Source organism: Budorcas taxicolor, chromosome 8, assembly GCF_023091745.1.
Source record: "Budorcas taxicolor isolate Tak-1 chromosome 8, Takin1.1, whole genome shotgun sequence".
Lineage (NCBI taxonomy): Eukaryota > Metazoa > Chordata > Mammalia > Artiodactyla > Bovidae > Budorcas > Budorcas taxicolor.
In genome coordinates, this window is record NC_068917.1 from 26,993,424 (window position 1) to 27,015,823 (window position 22,400).

At 38.0% G+C, this 22,400-nt stretch overlaps 1 protein-coding gene across 1 annotated transcript in view; it reads left to right on the forward strand.

Moving 5' to 3' along the window:
• The first annotated feature begins 989 nt into the window (after positions 1-989).
• Positions 990-22,400, forward strand: part of MLLT3 (MLLT3 super elongation complex subunit) — a 274,131-nt gene continuing 252,720 nt past the window's right edge. The window contains exons 1-2 of the mRNA XM_052645059.1: positions 990-1,030; positions 2,429-2,609. Coding sequence (XP_052501019.1) covers positions 1,019-1,030; positions 2,429-2,609 — 193 coding nt within the window. The 5' untranslated portion in view covers positions 990-1,018. The remainder of the gene's footprint in view (positions 1,031-2,428; positions 2,610-22,400) is intronic.

Consider the following 22,400-nt stretch of genomic DNA (forward strand, 5'->3'; position numbering starts at 1 on the left):
CCAGCACTCCCAGGTATCTCGCAATTCACCTGGGCACCGCTTTGTGGTGCCTCCCAGTTGTGGATTACCAACGCGGGAGGCGTTCCCTGGGAAGGAAATAGCCTTCTTATTTCTTGCTCTTGTTCATTTCATTTTAAAATTTTCGGTAGCAGTAGCAGAAGGGCGAGGTGAGTGGATGGGAAAGGGGGCCAGGGAATCATTGCCGGTTATAAAACTGAGTGATTGCTTTTAGGTGCTGTTTGAAAGGGTGGCATTTCTCTTGCTCTGTCTTTAAATAAGTTTGTTTGGGTGTGAGTTCTTGCCTTTTCAGCACAAAACCATAAAAAAGACGTGGTGGAAAGTAAAAGAAACCCCCTCCCTTCCCAGAGCGTGCTAACTAACGCCAAAGACTTAATTTAACACCCTTTCTCCGGCGGCTGGGGGCTCTAAGCAGTGGCTACATTCCAGCAGTTTTAATCCGTTTTTTATTGTAGGGAGAGAGCAGTTTACACAGAGACTGGGACGGCTCCCCAGCTGGCCGCTCTCCCCAATCCAGCGCCCCCTCCCCGCCCTCCTCCCCACCCCCCAGCAGGAACCTGTTACTTTAAGCAAGGCGTTCCAGTGTGGCGGTGCTGGCGGCCCGGGTTTCGGAAGGTGGCCGGCGATTGGCTCTTTCGAGCTCCCCCTGGCTCGCTCGCTCGGCCTCCCCGCGCGCTCCGCCCCGCCCGCGCGCCCTCCCTCCGCCCCGTGAGGCTCGGAGCCCGGGTGTCAGGCGCCACGGCGCATGCTCCGGAATCTCATCCTCTGGCCCTGGAGCTGCTGCTGCTGCTGCTGCTTTTGCTTTTGGGGCTGAGTTTAATAAGCGAGCGAGCGAGCGAGCAAGCGATCGCGGGGGGAAAAAGGCAGAGAATGTCCGCCATCTACCCTCCGCTCCTGGTCGCGCTCTCATTCATAGCAGCCTCTTCATGAATTACAGCTGAGGGGGGCGGGGGAGGGGGGGTACCACACAACACCCCAGCAAACCTCCGGGCCCCCAGGCATGGCTAGCTCGGTAAGTACCTGCAAAAATAATAATAAAAGACCCCCCCCCCCCCGCGCCCCCGCGCCTTTCCTCCCTCGCCCTGCGCCGCCACCGCAGCCCAGACAGCGCCAGCGCTCAGCGGTTCCAATTAGAGAAAGGTTGGTACGGCTTGCAGGGAGCTGCTGCCTCTCCCTCAGTCTCCGTTCCCCTCCCTCTCACCCCCCCTCCCCGGCGCGCGCGCACACACACACACTCACACACTAACACACACTCGCCCCTCCACCCCCCGCGCCTCCCTCCCTCCTCGCCTCTTTGCAATCGCAAGAAGCGCACTCTCGCTCACACGCGCGCACTCACACACACACACACACACACACGGTGGAAGGAGGCGAATAATAACTCAGCCATATTTCAGCCGCCGCCGCCGCCGGGAGCCGCGGGCACAGTCGGGGGACGCGGCGAGCAGCCTCGCCGGCCGCTACGATGGTGCGTTCTCCGCGGCGCGCGAGTGTGAGCCGGAGTGAGCGGGCTGACAGCCGCGGGGCCGCACGCAACTTTGCCCCCGCGCCGGGCTGTGCGCAGTCGGAGCTCCGCGGCTGTCCGCCCGCCGCCCTGCCTTTCTGAATTTCATTTTTTGGGGGAGGTGGGAGGTACTTTGGGGCCACTTTGGCTCTTGGAAGTGTGTTGCGGGGGCTTTCTTAGGCTGGCCTCGCCGATCGCGTGGGGCTTTTCGCTGGGGGGTGCGGGGTGCATTAAGTTATGGACGCCTAGGCGTGTTTTCCTGCGGGCGTGTGTGCGTGTGTGTGTGACGACGTCTCATTTTTGTTGTGCACAAACCCCGTGGTAAGAACACGGGAGTTTGTGCCCATCGGCAGAGGCTGCTCGTAGTTTCCATTCCGCCTGGCACAGCGCTCCACACGCACGCACACACACACGTACACAAAGACTTCCTCGGCGTGTGTCTGTCGCCGCAGCACTTTCGGGGTGGGGGCTTGCGAGAACCCCCTTCGGGCGTCCCAGCTACCTCCCCTCCCACGCCAGGCAACCGCCCCGGCATCGCCTCCTAATTGTCTCTAATTTGTTTCCGATGCATTCGTTGTCGTGCTTATAGTGGCTGAGTGTGCTGGCTCCTCTTAACCCTCCTCCCCGCCCCGACCACTGGACCCCCTTCCCGATCGGGGGTAACATTCCGTTACAATCCCGGCCTGTATGGATGCGGGCCCGGGGGTGCCGGGGGCCGGGCAGGCTGCATTTGGGGGGTGTGGGGTGTGCGCGCCCACGCGCGTGAAACGTGGATGCAGAGGGCACTGCCGTTTCCTTTTATGTGCGTTTCAAGAAGGAGGAAAAAAAAAATGTCAGGCGCAATGTTCAGTGTCGAACGGTCGCCTTCCTGTTGTTCACGGCTGTCTCTCCTCCCCCTGCCCGCAGTGTGCCGTGCAGGTGAAGCTGGAGCTGGGGCACCGCGCCCAGGTGAGGAAAAAACCCACCGTGGAGGGCTTCACCCACGACTGGATGGTGTTCGTGCGCGGTCCGGAGCACAGTAACATACAGCACTTTGTGGAGAAAGTCGTCTTCCACTTGCACGAAAGCTTTCCTAGGCCAAAAAGAGGTAGGGCTCGAATACAAAAGGAGCTTGATAAAAAATGTCTTTGCTGGCGGTGGAAACAATCGCTTGGTCCGGGCGGTCCCCCTGCCCCTCTCCCCGCCCCCCGCGTCGCGCTCGCCGGCGTAGCTCGGGACCGGGGTGCGCGGCGCCGCGCTGGCCAGGTCCCCGCTCCCGCCCGCGCGCGCGCCACTTCGGCTCCTTGAAAGTCACCGCAGAGAAAGGACCGTCAGGTGTCGAGTGTTTATTCATCCCAAGCCAGCTCTCACCGGTCCTCTGGGGTTAGCCGCGGGTTCTGCGGGGAAACTGCAATTAGTTGCTGGGTTTGGAGGCGTGGGGAGTGGGGCTGGAGGGAATAAACAGCTTGCGCTTTTTTTTTTTTTTTTTTAAACCTAGAGAAATTGAGATTTACCTGTGTTGTTAGCAGAGGATGCGTGGGATGTAGTTATTGTTCCGTCTTGAGAAGTCACCTGTCTTTAGGATCCTCTCCACCTTCCTCCTTGTGTGAGGCGTTATGTGCCAGCTGTCATAGACTTTTCTTTTTTGTGGGTTATCCATCCCGACCTCCCACCGTCAGGATTTTATGTTCAGTTGGGAGTGGGGGGAGCGGGGCGCCTTAGCCCCCCAATGGCACTTGATTGCTCATTCGATTTTGAGCCACGTTCATAAGTGTTTGCCCGATGTGATCTGCAGGGGAGAGGGTCCCTGCCAGAGGTCGAAGCTAAGTTTCAGAGGAATGGCTTGTCTTGCCTTCTTCAGTCTTCCCTCTCCTTGGTTTTTAGCAGCCTTGGTGTCTGGTTTGCATAATTCTCCTCAGCCTCTGAGGTCTCCAAACATTTTCCATAAAGGACAGTTTTGGAAAAAAGGAACGGAGTGTTATTTTACAAGACATTTAAAGAGGGTTTGAGAAATCCCAATTTCTGGTCCCTTCAGCCTCTGGAAAGCTACTGTCCTGTTGTTTTAGTTGGATTAGTGGAGGTAACAGTACAGATACAGTAAGGTGCTTTGTTTGTGATCAGGTTTATTTATCTAAGTGGACACAATGGTTAGCAGTTATCTTCCATTTGATCCGTAATCTTTATTGGCATCTAGAACTCCTGCAGTTTCTTAGCTTAACATCATAATAAATCCATTCTGCTTAGAGCTGCGGTGGAAATTATTGAACATTCAAGGGCTTGAATAAAGAAAGGAGAAATGTTGTGTGCCTTAGAGGTGGCAGAGGTTTGTGTTGACACTTGTTTTTGTTTCCAGGGCTCCTGTAATGGGTCTTAGGATTGTATGTTTTGCCTATAATGGTTTGTTTTATAGCTTCTCTTGAAAACTCGAACAGTTGAATTTGATGGGCTTTGCTGGTTGGTTAATAAATGAATCCGGCTTCTCACAGAGGGGTAGGGATATGCATGGCCTATTGGAAATAACATTTAGATTTTGTTAGCACTTTGTATCAGAAGATAGCCAGAGATAGTATACTTAATTTTTCTTCTGAACTGTGATGAAGAGGAGTATTGTCAAGTTTCTGTCCCTCTGTGAGGTTGGGTCTGATGCTTCTTGGGATCTTGTTTTTCGTTTTCTATCTGTCCATAGAGCCACAGCAGAGGAGTTTAAACAAAAGAAACCACCTTCTAAGATCCTTGGTTGGCACACGCTGTTAGGACTACTTGGCTGTCTGTTCACTTCCAGGTGAAACACCCTTAACAACAACAAAGCAATATTTATTGTATTAGGAAAACTAAGCCAGTTGGCCGAAGATGTAGCTCTTAAGATAACTTTGTTTAGGCTCCTTAACAATCCACAAATTGGCATTATGAAATTAGAGGTGATCAACCTCTCCGCATTTCACCACTGTTTCTCTGCTTCAGTGGGTGTGTGTGGTGATGTCTCCTTTTATTTCCCATACTTAATGATTTTCTGTCCACCTGAGAGGACATGAGAGGGCTGCCTGCATAGCCCACACCTGGGAGTTTTGTTGCTAGGTGTGGTAAGTGGTTTGATAACACCAAGGTCTTCTCAGACCTCTCTAGTGAGAGATGTCTGCTTGTTGGTAGGGTTCTTCAATTTTTATTCTCAATTGTGGAGTTTCTTGATGTAGTCTATAAGCCATTGTTTCAAAATGTTTATTTTTGGATTTTTATTTGTATGTGTGCTTCCCATGATGTGACAAGTCCTGGGAAAAATGCCAGCTTACATAGCCCAGGAGAGACCTTGTCATACTGTAATTACACATGATTCAGACTGCAAGAGAAGGTTTCTCTGTTCATTGGGAATAGTTAGTTGTAAATTCAAGTAACACCAAACATGCCACTTAATCCTGGGGACTTATTTTTTGGCTTATGAGGCCTTTTGAAATGATAAGAATAAATCCAGAATAAGAATGCCAGGCAGTTCTAAGTCTACTTCTGTACCTTTTAAAGTGTTATATTTTTGATATTATAGATCTATAAATAAGGGGATTGAAAATGGGAGAAACTGCAAATGACTTTGTGAGAAATCTGAATTACAAGAAATGCATGCTGTAAACTGTAAATGGCTATTAATAATACCAGTTTAAGTCACTTTCAAAATGTATGGTAGTTGATAAACAGAAGTGGACTTAGATCTGAGAATGAACTGCTCAAGCCATTAAGATGGATGAGTTCTTAGTTTCATAAATCTTAGGTTTGGAAAAGCAAATTGATTTTCATGTTGAATTCCTTTATTCTATAGTAATATTATGAGAACTTACAGGGGAAAAAATTACAGTAAATTCAACTTGCTGCCCATTGAGAACTATGTATGCCATTTCAAAACTGAACTAATTGGACTTGAATTGATAAGGTTTTACTCTGTCCTAAAGACAGTTTCATTTAAAACTACTAGCACAAAATCCTAGAAAGGAGATTTTGATGAAATAGTGCAGCCTGGAATATCCATTAGCCATTACAGAATAGGCATGTCAAACTATAATGCATTTTAAAACTATCTGCTTGCAAAAAAAGACTCTATCTTATTTATTATTATCACAGATTTATAATAGTCTGATATGACTGAAATGAATAGTCACATTCATAACATTTCATTTGAAATATTAATGTTTTCATTTTCAGTATGATGTGAATTTGAGTGAACTTTCTTTTCAATTACTGCCATCCTTACTATTGCAATCTGTTCCATTGACGTTTACGATATGAAATCTGTTGCTTATTATTGTATGTAAGCTAATTTGGCCACTGGTATGATTTGATAGCTTATTATTTGCAGCCTTAGTCCTTTGAGTGGGCAGATAAAGCGCAGTAAATCTGTACTTGTAACTTTCCTTTAAGTGTTTGAGCCCAGTTTTACTGTGTAGTTCTGATTTGTGTTAGTCTTCCAAAATAGTTTGAATAACTTTTTATCAGGGTATCTAAAATTTAAGGGCTTACTCGTTGAAAATATTGTGTGCACCTGGTGCATTTTGTCTCCTGAGATACTTAAAAGGTTTATAGAAGAAAAAAAAAAGGTGAGTGACTATACTGATACAGTCAGTGAGTGTTACGAGATTTGTGTAGAATTCTGTACGGAATTAAGATGACCAGTGAGAACAGTTTTACAGCTTGACATTTTGAAGCAACACAAAGTATAATTTACCAAAGCGCACTTAAAAAGCTGAATTGCTAGAGGAAATCTCATGTGCTGTTAATAAGAATGTAAATTGGGCACGGACATTTTGGAGGACATTTGGCAAAATCTATTAAGATTTTAAATGTTTATGCACATCAACCCAGCAATTTTACTTCTAGGAATTTTCCAACAGATATGGCTTTACAACTCCACAGAGTTACAGCATTTTTTTGGGCTGTATTTTGATAGCAAACATTTGGAAGCAATCCATAGAAGGGACTTCAGTGGGGTACAGTTAGATCTTGGTGATCTATTTAAAAAAGAGGGTAAATCTATTTGTAGATGCAGGAAGAGCTTCAAGAGATGTTAGGTGAAATAAGGTAATCAATGTAATCCCATTTAAAAAATGTTCTTATACAGATAAAAGGTATATGTATGTATGTGGATAAAATAAATTCTGGATGAATGAACATCAAACTCTTACTAATAGTTTTCTTAAGTGGATGCTATGGTACTGGTGGTGATGAGAGGTTTTTTTTTTTTTGGTAATGTTTGATTTTTTTAAAGATAACTGTTAATTCTTTACATTTAAAGCCTTCAAATGAGCACTCATTTCTTTTTAAGACAAAACAATGAAAGTAAAGGCCCAGTGTATGCTACTGCCTTTTGGACAAGGATTACCACTAAAAGTGCTCTTGAACTTTCTTGGGTAGATGTTGTTGACCAGTGGTGAGGAGGAATTAGATTTAGGAATTTTAATATAAATTGTATGTATTAAGATTGCCTGTATTTGAAATTAACCAGAAATAGTTTAAACAAATTACTTACTAATGTAAGAATAACAATCATCAGCCCATTAGGTGAGTGTATAGATACTATTTTAATGAAAAATTATCTTCTAAAACAAAAAGAAAAAAGAAAAGTGAGAAGGGTAGCATCATTTTATTTGTGTTTGTATGCAGTCTCTTTAATGTTTTGCTTAGTAGAAGACAACCGGATCTGCTTATGTCTTCTGTATTTGGCCTGTTGTGTTACCAGTCATCATGTAGCCTTTGGAAAATTCTGCGTACACTTAACGAGAGAACAAGGGTGAAATGGCAAGTAACGTCTTAGAGGTGTTATAAAAATAGTTTTAATTTTGCCAGTTCCTGGGAAAGGTTATGGGCATCCTGGGATCTGCAGACGTAAACTCGGTGAACCTCTGGTATAAAATAATCACAATACTACCTGACACAGATAAACAGCTCTGTTAAGATGTGGAAGGTGATTTTCTTTGTAACCACTATTATTGTTGCTAATAAAAATACTTATTTAGTGGAAAGAGAAAGGGTAAATTTTCCAAGGTATTTGCACGGTTAAATTCCAGTGTAACAATTATCTAACACTTTTTTTTTTCTGAAAAGGAAAATCCAAATTTGGTTTTACTGGCTATATTTTATAGTTAACATTGCTGTTTGTTTTACAAAGCAGAAGCCCTTTACATCTATTATTTTGGGTAACCCTCTGTAGAAGTACTTTTGGGAGGTAGACAGAGCTGGGAGATCAGTCAGTTTTATCATTTTTCTTTAAAGATTTCTTTTGTTCCTTCTCTTGGCTCTTTGAAGTTTCCTTCTAATGGTCTTCCATGGACCAACCTGAGCCCTTTAGGTCTTTTCCTGATCATCTAACACAGTAATACCCAGTACTTAATACAGCTTTTACAGTTCTGAGATGTGGAACATTTTTGGTGTCTTTTTTGTTTTTAATCTCTTAGTGACTTAAGTCTTCAAAAGAGAACTTGGAAAAGTTTAGATACTTGGGAACGGGGGAAATGTTAAACACAAATATAGCAGTTAAGTAATTAAGCAAGGACTCAATATATTACTGGACAATATATTTGGACTCAACTTACTGGACTTTAATCTTTATTGGCCAGATTTCAGGATATTTTTCATCTCTAAAACAATGTTTCGCACTGTCCCAATAGAAATAATACAGAATTTTGTAGTTTTTTTTCTCTCTGCTTTTGTGTTTTCACTCCTCAACGAAGCTACTAATATGTAGGAGAGATTCTCTTATCTCAGTGATACAAATTTATATTCTTTTAAAACATTTTGTGTGTCTGGCCAGAATCTCTTTACTTCATTCTCTTCCTCATAACAGATATTTTAATCCACTAATCTTGTTTTCTCTTATATTTCGTGGTTCTGATTATTTTGCAGTGCTATATTCACTTTTGGGAATATGATTTGTCTGAAAGGAGTTTTTAGGTAAATAAATTCCCATAGATGATATGACAGGTAATTGACAAGTTTTTGTTATGTTATCATAGAAACTGAGACATTACAGTGCACAATTTTACAGTTTAGCTTTTATGAAGAATGCATATATTATTTTTTAATATACAAATTAAAATTATATTTTCTAATTTATACATATATGTTCACTGTAGAAAAATCAAACCATAGAAATATCAAGAAAGGAGTTACCTGAAAATTCTTCATAGATAACCATAATTAATATTTTGGTAGGCATCTTTTTATAATTATGTTTATATGTGTATACAGACAAAAATTAACTTTAAATTATAATTTATTCGGCAAGTGGTTTTTGGAGCTCTTATCATGTGCATAGAGTATGTCCAGAAGTTGGGGATAAATGAGCATTGAGAAGTGAGAAGTTGGGGACAAATGAGCATTCCTGCGCTCATGGTATGTGGTGGGATATCATTTTGAAGCTGAATTCGATGGTATCACATTAAATATAGATTTATTTATTTGAAAATTTATATTGTTCTCATTTCTAATTTGTTATAAATAACGCTCTGATGAAGATCCTTGACATTCATTTTTACGGTTTTTCCAATAATTTCCTTATGTATATAGATTTTACATTTTGACATTCATTACCAAACTTCCCTTCAAAAAGATTGTACCAGTTTATACTTCCTTTAGGAGTTGGGAGACTGCCCGTTTCCCCACATGGCTGCCAGTACTGGGGATTAAAAGGTTTTTTTTAAATCTTTGCCAATCTGCTGCATGAACTGATACCTCATTTTTATTTGCATTTATTTGATTAGTAATGCCACATATCTTTGTGTATATATATTTACCATTTGCTGTTGGTGATAATGCTTATTTTGAACCCTTTTTGTATTCTCAAAAAAGGGAGGTATAGGAAAATACAAAGGAAAGAATAATGTAATAAACATTCACATCCCTTTACTGAGAATGAACATATATTTACATTTTATCATATTTTTCTAACTTTTTATTTTATATTGGAGTATAGTTGATTAACAGTGTTGTGATAGTTTCCGGTATATAGCAAAGTGATTCAGTTTTACATATATGTATCTCTCTTCTTCACTGAATTCTTTTCCCACTTAGGTCTTTATATAATAGTGAGTAGAGTTCTCTGTGCTATATAGTAGGTCCTTTTTGGCTCATTTTTCTTATTTGATTCCGTGTTTGATTTGAGGGAATTAAGTACTATAGATATGGCTCAAGTTTTTAAATGATTCCCAATCTTTTCTTCCAAGTCTTCAATCTCTTCCCCATCTATTTATGTACATTTGCACATTTATACTGCTACAGGTGATAGTATATTGTGTCTTAAAATCTTCATGAAGTGTATCATAATGGGTGAATCATTTTTTTAATTGAGATATAATTCATATACCATAAAATTCACCTTTTTAAAGTGGAAAATTTAGTATTTTTAGTATATTCATAAGATTGTGCAAAAACTATTTAATTCAATGAGTAAATCATTTTGTGTCTTGCTCCCCTCACCTCTGTTGGCCTCAGTACATCTTGAGCCTTTCCCCATTTTATCTTGAGAGACCCAATTCATTCCCTTAAAATTTTTCTGCTTAGTATTTTGTTTAGGAGTATGTTCTCTATTAACTTTTCTGTTCTATTAAGCAATATATGGGTCTTTTTCTGTTCTGGGCAGTGAATATCTTTGTACTTGTTACCTTGTGCAAATGAGCAAGATTTTGGATATAGGTCTAGGATACCAGCTGTGGGTGTTTCCATTTGCAACAGACATTGTCAGATTGCGCCACAAAGTAGTTGTGACAGTTTATATTCTGTCAGGGAATGAGTATCATTTTCTCTACATCTTTGCCAACATTGAATATTTAAAAATTTCTCATTTTTGTTATTAGTTGCAGTAGTGTCTTTTTGTTTTCAATTGCATTTCTCTGTTTCTAATGGGGGTAAGCATTTTCTATCTGCTTACTGACCATTTACATTCCCTCTTTTGGAAACAGAGGGAGATTGCCTATATTGATTTCTTTTTATATCCTCTGTCTTTAAAAAAAAAAAAGATTTGCCTTATCTGTGGGGTGTTAATTCTTTGTTATTTGTGTGGAAAACATCTTGTCCCATTTTTGTGTCTGCTTCTTGGTAGCCTAATGTATGGTATCTTTTTGCATACATAAGTTTTTAATTTTGTCAAATTGATTTGTTTTATTTTGTTTTCCTGTCTGGTTTTGGGGTTTTGTGGAAGAATATAATTTGTGGGCATGATAATGTGCTTAACCAACAGGCTTTGTACATGCAGGATGCAGGGAAAGGACTGGGGGAGATGTAAATAACAGAAAGAGGAGGTCCCTGCCTTCAATGTGCTTGTGTCTTTTAGAGTTGGCAAGCACTCTTGAGAGTCTTCATCTTTGTTTACCCTCTCATTTTACTTTTAATCAGAAGGCTAGAAATGTGAAGTGATCTTGCATGTAGACACAATGAGTCACAAGTGTGCTGGTGCAAAGATAACTAGTAATAAATGGTGGTGAATGTTTACTTTGAAAACACTGAGTAATTATTCACTTATATTAGCAGACAAATGTTCAGCCATAACTGCTTTTGTAGACATGATCTAGGACTTAATTAAGTGGTGGTAACCATGGTAGAAGCCGTTTAAAATGAAGAGGTTCTCTATAGCCACTTTTGGGTAAAATCAAATTCATTTTATGGATTAATTTAAGGTTTTCCTTTGAAATTAAATCATTAGGAAAAATTGCTTCTGAATGGTAGGTATTCCCTGATATTTTCCACCCCCACCATCTCCATGGTAAGATTCCAGCTCCTTGAAGGATATAGAACATTGTTTTAAGAAATAAAAGCTAATCCTTTTAACTTAAGTGTGTTAAGTTTGTAGTGATCAAGGCCCAAAGAGTCTAGCATCTGGGTGTGATTTAGTTGGTATGTCAGTAGTTAACAGTTACCTTTTTTGGATAAAGTCAATGCATCGTCTTTTAGGAGAGAAAATTATGGCTTATACTGAGCTTAATTCTGAGGTCCATTTATTTGAAATAATGTTCATAAGTGATTATAAAGATGATCAGTTGAATGTAATTAGTTATGACCCATGTTAGAAGATTGATATTTTCAGAGCAAGTAAATTTTAATATATTTAATTTTGCCAAATATGAATGTTTTTCTTTGTTCCTTTCCAGCAGAAATCATTAGTTATTTTCCCATCAATACTAGGCCAAATGCTATGTGTAAGTATTGATTTTTAAGAGCAAAATATACATGAACAATTTCCTAAAATATTAATACAATAATAGTGGCCTAGACAGTGGAGAGATTTACTTTCTTTTACTGTTTCTGGATATAAATTTAATCTGCATGATGCCTTTAATGTTTGCAGATAGGTTTTGTAGTCTTCTTCCCTTCCTCCCAGGGTAGTATTGGGGAAGATTAAGATCAGATGATTCCATGTGTCTATTTATTTTGAGAAGCATTTATAACATTTGGAATGTTTAATAACAAAGTTCATTTACATAGAACCATGAATAAAAAAACAAACGAAGGTTCATTGTAGGCTTCGTGTCATCCATACCTTCTACCCGAAGTACTCCATTGATATGAGCTGCTGAATAATGAAAGCTTCCTTTGTGTTGAAGAAATATTCTTCTATTTTGCGAAATGTTTTTCTTCATTTGGGTTCTTTCCTTGTTCCTATAATATAAGCAGCTGGTTTGTACTGACTTTTATGGAAAAACAGAGTTCAGGCCACTGGGATTTGGTTGCTCTTATTAATAGTGGGATATGTGTGTGTGTGGTGCTCAGTTGTGCCTGACTTTTCGCGACCCCGTGGACTGTACCCTGCCAGGCTTCTCTGTCTATGGAATTTTCCAGGCAAGAACACTGGAGTGGGTTGTCATTTCCTACTGCAGGGGATCTTCCCAGCCTAGGGATTGAAACTATCTCCTGTGTCTCCTGCATTGGCAGGCGGATTATTTGCCACTGAGCCACCTGGGAAGCCCTTTGGTGGGATAAGTTATGTAAAATGTTGACATAGCTCCAGATTGTCTAATCAGAGATGCTTGTTTTATGACTTTTCCTACTTATGCCCAGAAGTAGTACAGGGAAGTGGGGAGCTACCTTCTTCACCACAGGGAGCACAAAGCATGCATTACATGTTTCCGCTAGTCCAGTGCTCATTTCTCCTTGTTGTATCTGTTGTTTCTTTTGTGCTGCCTTAGAGTTACACATCCAAGGAGCTGGGACCAATATTATCACTATGGTTAGTACTCCTGCCTTTAATCAATGTAGTCTAGACACGGGCAGCAGTATAATATCAAAGCGGTTATCGCAAGTCAGAAAGAGTTAGAATCCTGATTAAGCGTCCCCTCCTCTAAGTGGTAAATTATTACTCAGTCTTCTGAAACTTATTTCCTCTGTACCTCTAATAACTGACTTCATGTAAACAGAACCACCACTTGAATTTAGCAAAAAACATTGTGTTGGCCCAGAATCACATTTTCTAGAATTGTTTTAGCTTAGTAGTTATAGGCAAAAGTGAATTTTTCTCCTTTTCTCTCTTTTCTTTCTTACCTACTTCAAGTGCTTATTTAAAAACTGGACACAAATTTGAGCAACTTGGCCAGGTCCTTTTTTTTTTTTTTTTTTTAATTACTTAATCCGTGAAATAGAACTAGCCTTTTAGCTTAAAAATAGGAGTCAGATGTATTCCAGTAACTGGTAGGAGCAGTATTTAGCAATGCAGCAGAAAAGACTCTGGCCGGGGGAAGTTAAAGGGATGTGTTTGGACTGAGAAAACTCTGTGGGCTTTTCCAGCTCTAAAATATTATTTTTCCTTGGTTTTTAAAAAAGGATACATTCTGAGTATGTCATTGATTTACCTTGTTCTTTTTATAATGATGAGATACCTACCACTTATTACATTTCAGCTGTATATTTGTTATCATGCTAGACAGCAGACATGTGTTGATGTGTTTAATTCCTCACTTTTCCTAAGTGTAGCAGTTTGGAGAATGACTAAAAAGAAAAAAAAGGCCAAATGTTGGCATGAACTTCAGTATTTTGGAATATTACACCAATTAAATGGTGTGTGAACGGTGGAATGGGTAAAAGACTTGTGAATATCAGGGAAGTAGACGATAATGTGGATAATTCACCAAGTAGGTGGTTAAGTTTTGGTTATGAAGTTACTTTCTGACTATGTTGGTGCCATTTATACCTACTATCAACTACTTCTTGTAGGTTGGAGCAGTTCAGGAATTCATGAGACTGTTTATTTGAAACTTCTCCCTCTAATATGGCTCTTGACCAGGTCATTAGATCTTTGGGTTTTTTCATGAAAGCTGACTGATAATTTAAAAAAAAATTTTTTTTATATAACATCAGCCAGACCTTGAAATTTTGTCACTTGTTTTGCTTTTCAAAAGTATCATGTTTCAGGTAACTATTCATATATCTATTATCAATCCAGTAATAAGTGGGGGCTTGGACTTACATTATCAGGTGAACAGGTTAGTAGAAAGTATGTCAGATCTTTGATCACAACATATTTGCAGGACTTTCTGTTTAAGAATGCAGATGCTTAATTGAAGTGGCCTTGAAAAGCAAGTACCGTTTCAGTCTTCACTTGCAACATGCTGCGTAACTTTTAGGTTAAAGAAAAATAATTCTAGTTATCACTCCAGCTTGTTACTGGGAATTGTTGAGGGATCGACTAGAGCCAAGAATTTAATTATACAAAATACACAAACGCAGATATTTTAAAGAGAGTAGCAAATGAATGAGAATTTTCTTAATTGTAAAGGCTACAAAAATTTCCAGTAGCATGTAGTTAATGCTACTCGGTTTAGTATCTTTCTGTGGAGTCTATTTTTTGGATTTATTATGATCATTGATTTTAGTATGATTTAGTTTATTTTTCTTTATGAACTAAAAATTTCTGGTGAATGGCCGGAATTGTTCATCTTTATCCACATTTGGAGAATTGTATGACAGATAAAAATACATCAGTGAAAAGATGGGAAGAAAATACTTCACACAGTGTTAATGAAAGTTATCTCTGAGAGGTGGGATATCAGGAAATTCTTGTCACCAGTAAAAGTTGTTGGACTTTTCAAGCTTTCTTGAATGATACATACTATTTATGTGAAAGTTAAACTAGATACTTAAATGTACATAAGGATATGTTTACAATAAGCTTTTTAGTTTTTTTGAAAAGTAATCTCACTTGAAGCATTAACAGAAACGTCTTCCCCAAGGAACATTTTCATATTTTGTTATTTGAAATTTAAACACCTTGTCATTCTGAGTGTTTTCTTTTAATATTACTATGAATATATGTATAAATGTTTCATAAGTTGATTGTAACCTTTAAAGAGACACATGTAAATCATATTCTTACCTTTCTTAACAATTAATTGTGTTAAGGTGTAAAACTAATCAGATTAACTAGATATATAAGTACTTGATATATTTATAAATTTTTCTTTGTAACAGAAAGACAACTGTGTTTATTATTTCAGTAGAACATACACTTTTGAAGTACTTAGGAATGTTTTGAGAAGTTTGACCTTTTTTAACCTATAGAATTTTGATAAATATAACTTTGTTGATTAATATGTTTATCTTGATGTATAGTGGTAGAAAAATTTCCAGAGCCTACATCTGACTTAAAAATTGTCTGCAAATGAAAGAACTGTCATTATGCTTAGATATATGGTGGTGTGTTAGGAATAAATGGGATCTATAGTTGGAAATTCTTATTTGTGAGTCCCTCGGAGGAGGGCATGGCAACCCACTCTAGTATCCATGCCTGGAGAATCCCATGGACAGAGAGCCTGGCAAGCTACAGTTCATAGGGTCACACAGAGTTGGACACGACGAAGTAACTTAGCATGCATGCATGTATATAATTTGGAAGTTAAACATTAAATTATGAGAAATAAAAGGTACAAAAACAACTGCCAAAACAAAGGCAAGAGTAATGTTTGGGGCAGGGAAGTAAGTAGTCCTTTTTGGATGGAGAATGGATGCATAATTGCATAAACACAAACAGCATTTAGCATTAAAAGGTGTTTCAATACTGTTCAATATATAGGCTTAAAAAATAACTAGAAGTTAAAAGAAAATAAACTATAATTTCATGTTTTATAGATAATGCAGATAGATTGATATGAATATTCCTAAATAAAGGAATTTCTGCAGAATGAGGGATTTGATTTTAGTTGTCTTAAAAGATCTCTTAGCAGTCTTGGTTTATCTGATTAAGTCCACAATATTATGATTAATGGGAAAACATCTCTGCCTTTTTAACATTAAAAAAATCACTATTACAAGTATATTATACTCAAATGCATAGCAAAACTGTATGTCAAATAAAAACAAAACTGTTTTCCCTTTAGTGTTAGATGCATTTATAAAAATCATAAATTATATTCAGTAGGTAGCCAGACTAATTCTACCATAGAATGTAAAATATAAAAATGGATGTTGGTCATTTGAGCATTTCTTTATTAGCTCCTTGAATAAGATTGCCACTTTAAGTTCTATTGGGTAGCATTTGGAATAACATTATATTTCACAGAGCTTTAATTTAGTTCTGCTGATAAATTTTTATTTAACTATTCCTGGTCTTTTTGAGAGAATCGTAAATGGGATTCAGAGTGGCCTGGATTCCTTTCTTCAAGATTAAGGTGTGTATGAAAATGAGGAAAATCCAGTCTTTGGCACCTTGATTACAACGTACCATGTTTGCTTCCTGTTGTTCTAATTAAATTAATTTATGTAGATGTCTTAATTGCAGATATAGAAAATAAAGTGCCTGTTTTGAAACTGTTTTGAAAACTTTAAAAGAACACTTAGGGGACTAGACTGAAGACTTGAAAGTTTCAACAGGACGAAAACTTGGTTTGAATATTGCAGATTTTAAGAAGAGCTTCCCAATTTGGCATAAATTAAATAAATATACTCATAGAATTTTATTATAGGACAGACAAAGCTGTGATCGACCAAGAAAATGTGTGACTGGCTCTTATCTGGAGCATATAGAGTGGGAGCAGGTTTTGCAGTGAAAGGGAGACTAAAGGACAAGGTGTTCTCTACTTGTAAAGACCTCAGAGTTTTCTTTATGTTATTGTAGAAAGACATTATTTTTGCTTTGGCGTGCTTAAAACTAAAGGGCAAATGATCCAAAAGAATAATCTTGAAACTCAATAGCAAGAAAACTACTTGACATTGTGGGCCGGAGGCCAGCAAACGTGTTGCTTTCATTGAATGCGTGGGAAATGGGGCAGGCCTGGAATTTAAAGAGACAGGGTGCAGTACCCTAGAAAAGAAAAGCCCTCCTGTATGATTTGCTTATTTGGAGGAAAAAAAATAGACTTAAAGTTTCCTCTAAAGGATCTTTATTGGATCAACTCTTTAAGGCATTGAAAGACACTGAGTGAATTTTTCCTAATGCCACCTCCACCTCCCTAGTCATCTTCTCTTGTCTGAAATTGGTGCAGAGTAAAACTGTTTGTAACAGAAGAGAAGCTGCTTTACAAATAAAAGTACTTTGTAGCCTGTTCAAATGGAGTATAATGTAATGCTCTGAAATTGAGCACTTATTACTTTGTTTACCTAGTTGTTTAAAAGGAGGGGCGTGGGATAAGGAAGGGGGATGCCATAGGAACCTCTGCTTTAGAAATTGCTGTTTTTTTTCTGTGTCTGAGTTTTTCTCCGCCATCCACTCATGAATCCCCCTTCTCCTCCTCCCCCGCCTTCCACAATCCCTCAATAAAATAGTATTTAAAAGACTTGAATAACTAGTCCTATGTACCCGCTTCTTGCTGGAGGCAATAATGTCGTACTATTTTCAATGGGTGGTCTTGAATCTCCATGGGAGATTTTTACAGGCAGTGGGCTCCAAGACCCACTAAGTGTATTATATTGAACATAACTAGTTAAATTCCCAAGCCGTAGAGAATATACAGAGGTCGTTTTACACTATTGAAGTCCCATCGTTAATTACTGGGAAACCAATTTATTTGAATTTTATCGGAAGAATTTATGGCTTAAATCCCTAAAAATGACACATATTAACTCAGTGTTTGAGTTCTACTTTTTAAAACAAGTAAGACATTTGTATATATGTCAATTCAGTAATACTCATTTGTGTGTATATTTTAGTTCATAGGTGTCTTTTTGTTTTAATTCTCCTCCTTTAAGAAACCAACACCTAGTGGTCATTTCCAAATGTTTATTAATTGAAGCCTTATTTCTCCTTATGGAGATAGTGTAAAATGATAGGATCTGTTATAATCAGAAAGGGTATCAGGTATTTTTATAAGCATTACCTCTTAGCTGTGGCAAGTAGCATAAATGCTTCCTACCCTGAAATTTATAACCAAAATTGCTTTGGGCCAAACCTTTGTAAAAACACACAGGATTGCAATGATACATTAAATACTGATTAAAATTGCTTTTTAGAAAAAAATTCTTTTTACTTAAACGTGAGTAAAACAATACATGTACTTATGCTCTGTAAATATGGAAATGGGGAATGTTGCACTCATGCCTATTCCTACATAATTTAGTGTAAAATTACTTTGGAATATCTAGTGTAAGTTTGTCATTAGTGATAACATAACTTTATTGGGTTATTGATTTGATTACTTTGTTTTCCTTATTCACATTCTCCACAAAATTCATTTATGGAGAATATTGAATTTGTATTTAAAATAAATATAAGTCCTGATTAGTTTGAAGTCTGACCTATCTATTTTCCATAGGCTGAGTAGAGAATTTAGGAGTAGGCATCTCAGATATATTGATAAATAAATGAATGATGATATATGATGAGAGAGCATTTTTGTTTGTTTTAAACAATGTCAGTAGTTTTAGGTGGAAAATTGTAATTTTTAAAGAATTTGTTTCTTTAACAGAAATTAGTATACACTTGCTTTAGGTCATATGAAAATGGTATGAATTCTGTAGTTTTCTTCATTGGTAGACTCAAAGCTCTGTGGCTCAACAGCTTACAGCAATGACTAAATGTTTGCCTTTTCTTTTTTAGCTCAGTACTAGTCCTTGAATAGCTAAAAAGTTTTCCAGTAGTTTTTACAAGTGGGTTTCAAGAAGTGATAGTCATCTGAAGTTTATCTTGTGTAGCCAGTATTTAAAAGTTATTAAGGTTGTCTACACACAAAAAAGAAACAGGTCTTCTGGCTATATATGTGAATAAAAGTTAAAGGTTGGTGAAAATTAGCTTGTCAAGTAAAATTACTGACTGAGGAATAATTTTGTTTTCATTATCCAGTCCCCTGGCTGAAAATGAAATAGAAACGATCTGGTTACTAAAGACCAGTGCTGTATTGGATCACTTCCTTGAGCTTTTGCTATGATCGTTAAAGGCAAAGTTAGACAGCTGCTGTAGATTTTGCCTGTGGTCTCACAAAAGAAATTGTTTAACCCTGTTGGTTTCAGACACTATCATTTCTACTTTGCAGATAGGTTTTCTTTCTTCAATATGAGTGATATACTTGTGTTAGATATGAATCTCTGATTATGATTTGAACTTCTAATTTATGGGAAGGCAGTATAGCAGAAAATGAGTAATTTTAGCACTCTGCTACAATAGTTTCATGTCTTGAATATGACCAAGCTCAACATTTTTGCTTATATTCAGACAGATTTAAAAACTTCAGCTTTTACCTTTCAAAGTTAGACTTTGCATTTGTATCTGAAGACCTTTAGGGAATTCTAAAAATTGTGAAAGTTGAGTGTGACTTATAATATATTATAACTGGATAGTTAAATATCCTTTTTGGGGCCTGAAATTCAGAGGAAATACTAAGTCCTCGACTTTAATATCTCGTTTTGGATAAGTGTAAAATTAGAACAATGCCATCTACTCCTGAAATTGATGTCATAATGTTGAAAATCCCAATGATGTTGGGTTCCTTTTGTATAATGTGTTTGCATTATTGCTAGAGGTTTAAAGGGCAGGGAAATACTTTATTGTTCAGGCTAAAGAGGGCAAGATTTGGAAACCTACCGCTATGTGATTAAATCAGTGTGTTTGCCCTGAGGCTTGAGCCATTCAATCTGAATTCATAGTTTAAAATTTTGGATTTCTCGTCTGTTTGAAAAATAATACTTCTTGAAAATGTTAAGACTTCTCTTGCTTGCTCACATGAAAACTATTGAGGCAAGTGATCAAGGTTAAGAATTTCTTGCAATTAAGACTGCAGGTACATTTCAATGTTTTAAAGAGAAAGTTCACAGCCATTTTACATAAAATTTTACTGGGCTTTTCATTAATCTAAAATAACTGGTCTATAAGTACTTTATCAGTGAAAACTGCTCAGCATGTAAAACGAGGAGTAGAAGAGCACAAAGGCTTCCTGCAAATTAAGGGCACAATGAGTACTAACGGACTTTCCAGCCATCTCCAGCTGTGAGATTATTATAGTTTTTGCAAACCCTTTTCTCTCAAAACTAAATCAAGAATGGTAGAGACCTGATAAAAAAGAAGTGTAAAAAAGCCTAACTAATCCTTAGATGAGTTACTTCAAACGTGCCAAAATAGAATAAAATCAGTTAATAGCATGGATTAAAGGTTACTTTTAATGCATTTTTATCATTCATGTTGAGAATTTTGTTGTATGTTAATGCATTTGGCCTAGGTTTAAAAAAAAATCCAGAAGGGAAAAAACATAATTAAATGTGAGAGATTACATAATCATATCGTTATGAGGAAATTTAGTACCAATGTTAGGTGCCAGATTTGACCTATGAGATAAAAGCTATGTACTTGAGATCAGAGCTGTAAACAGGTGGCTCTAATTTTGAGTGGTAAGTTTTCCAGTTATAATGAGGAAGGCTCATCTATGTACTACTAAGAGTTGATTTATTATGTAGATTTAAAAAACAACATGGCTTTCTATCTTTGGAAAAATATCTACAAGTGGTTCCCTGGATAAGGTCATGGAAGGGTGCTGAAATCCAATCTGTATTAATATTTTAAAAGTGTTTGTTTTTTTCAGGTAGAGAAGAGAGAAATAAGAGGCAGGTTTGGGGTGCGAAGGTAGTTTTTACTATTTATGCAGTGTCTGAAATGATCTCTTTTCATATTACAAGGATACTATCATTTATACTTCTGATTCAGAATCACGTTTGCCAGCTACTTAATCTGTGAAATACTTTTTCCACCTAACTGGCATATGATAGAGCTGCCAAAAATATTGGGTTAAAGGAAAACTGATTTGGCATGCTGCTGTTGGTAGGAAGAATTTAAAAAAAAAAGTGATGTCTTTTTGGATGCATATTGTATAGGCATAGATAGAAGCATGTATGTATGTATATTTCTATCAACCTTGATAAAGTTTTATTATATGAACCTGGGTAGTGGGAGATTTTATAATCATATCATATTTGTCACTCCTCTAAGATGCCCAATTAGAAGTTTCTCTAATGGAACTTAGCATTTATTTCCTTGTAATAGACATGTATATTGATTTTGCTGTGGCTTAATAGGAAATAGGCTGACTGGCACTCTGAGCACACGTGTGTGCGATGTATATTAGGTATTTGTATGTGCCATCCCATTTAACTACAAGTAGTGATTTTTCATAAGTCATGTGGTAATAAAGTCCTATTAATAGGCAAAATGTACAATCACCCATAAATTTCCTCTACATGATATTCTGACCAGATTTAACCTTATACAAAGAACTCCTAGCTTGAATGCATTTTGCAACGTTGCACAAATACTGTGATATACAGTTATTTATGTGCTTAAGAAGCTGAACTTTCGTTCAAGCCCAGTCTATTCCCATGGGATATGTTATTCTAGTGAATCAGAGAATTTCTTTGAAAGCAAAGTAATTCTTAATTTTTGGTGGCTTGAAAATGGGGATATGCCCCTATGCATGAGGGGGGAAAAGTCTAGTTGGCTCCCATCGCTGAAAAATAATTCACAGTACTTGGCCATCTTACGTTCCTTTGCGGGGAAGAAACTACACCACAATGCTGCTGAATTATTTTACTTCTGTAGTTATGTCTTTGTGTGTTTATAGGAGTGGGAACATTTTATCTTCTGTGTTTCTGTTGAGGTTGTTTCTCTGCAGTGCCCCAAGAAAAGTCCTGGAGACTAGCTTTGAAGCCCTGTGGACAAGCTGGATATCAAAGAACCAGAGGAATTCGGCAGTAATTGTTTTATGGCTGGCCAGAAATCAGACCTATTTGTATAGGTAGCACACAAAATAGCTGTGATTTGACAATTTGGTGCTATTTATACCTGCCATAAAAAGAGAAAAGAAAAAGTTAAAGGGGTATTTTGGAAACAGGAACTAAGCTGTAAATGCAAATTGCTTCACCATTTTCTCAAAGGAACAAAAAAGGAAAGGGTTTAGGAAGTTTTTACTGAAGCTACGTTATTGAGGAACTGTCTGCTTTTAGGACGTTTAATATTGTACTCACACTGAAACTATACTTCTTTCTGTTGGCAGTTTTTTTTTTTTCACCCCATTCCCATCTGATTAAAGTTATTTTTGTGGAGCAAAAGAATCTCTCTGGAGGAGGGACAGTGAAAATCTGAGAGCTTTCCATTCTCTCTTAACAGACCTTTAATATTTCATTTTACTGTTGTTATGTAGCTCAGGTTAAGTGCCATTTGCTGCTGCTACAGCGAATTTTTTCTTTCCAAATAAAAATTATATTTTCAACAAGCAGTCATAGGTTGTTTACTGTAGTAGTGGGTGAGGACTTGCCAGGTAAATTTTCCTGGCTTTTAGGAAACATGCAGGAGAACTTTCGAATGGCTGTTCTTAATCTGTCAGCTCATAGAGGTCTTTTTGAATACACTGGGACTCTCGCCTCGAGTATATGCCAAGCTCAAGGTGGGCAGTGTATCATGATGTGACTGTAAGTCAGTGAACAGCCCAAAGCGAAGTTTGTTTTACCAGAATGTCATTCAGACCTTTTG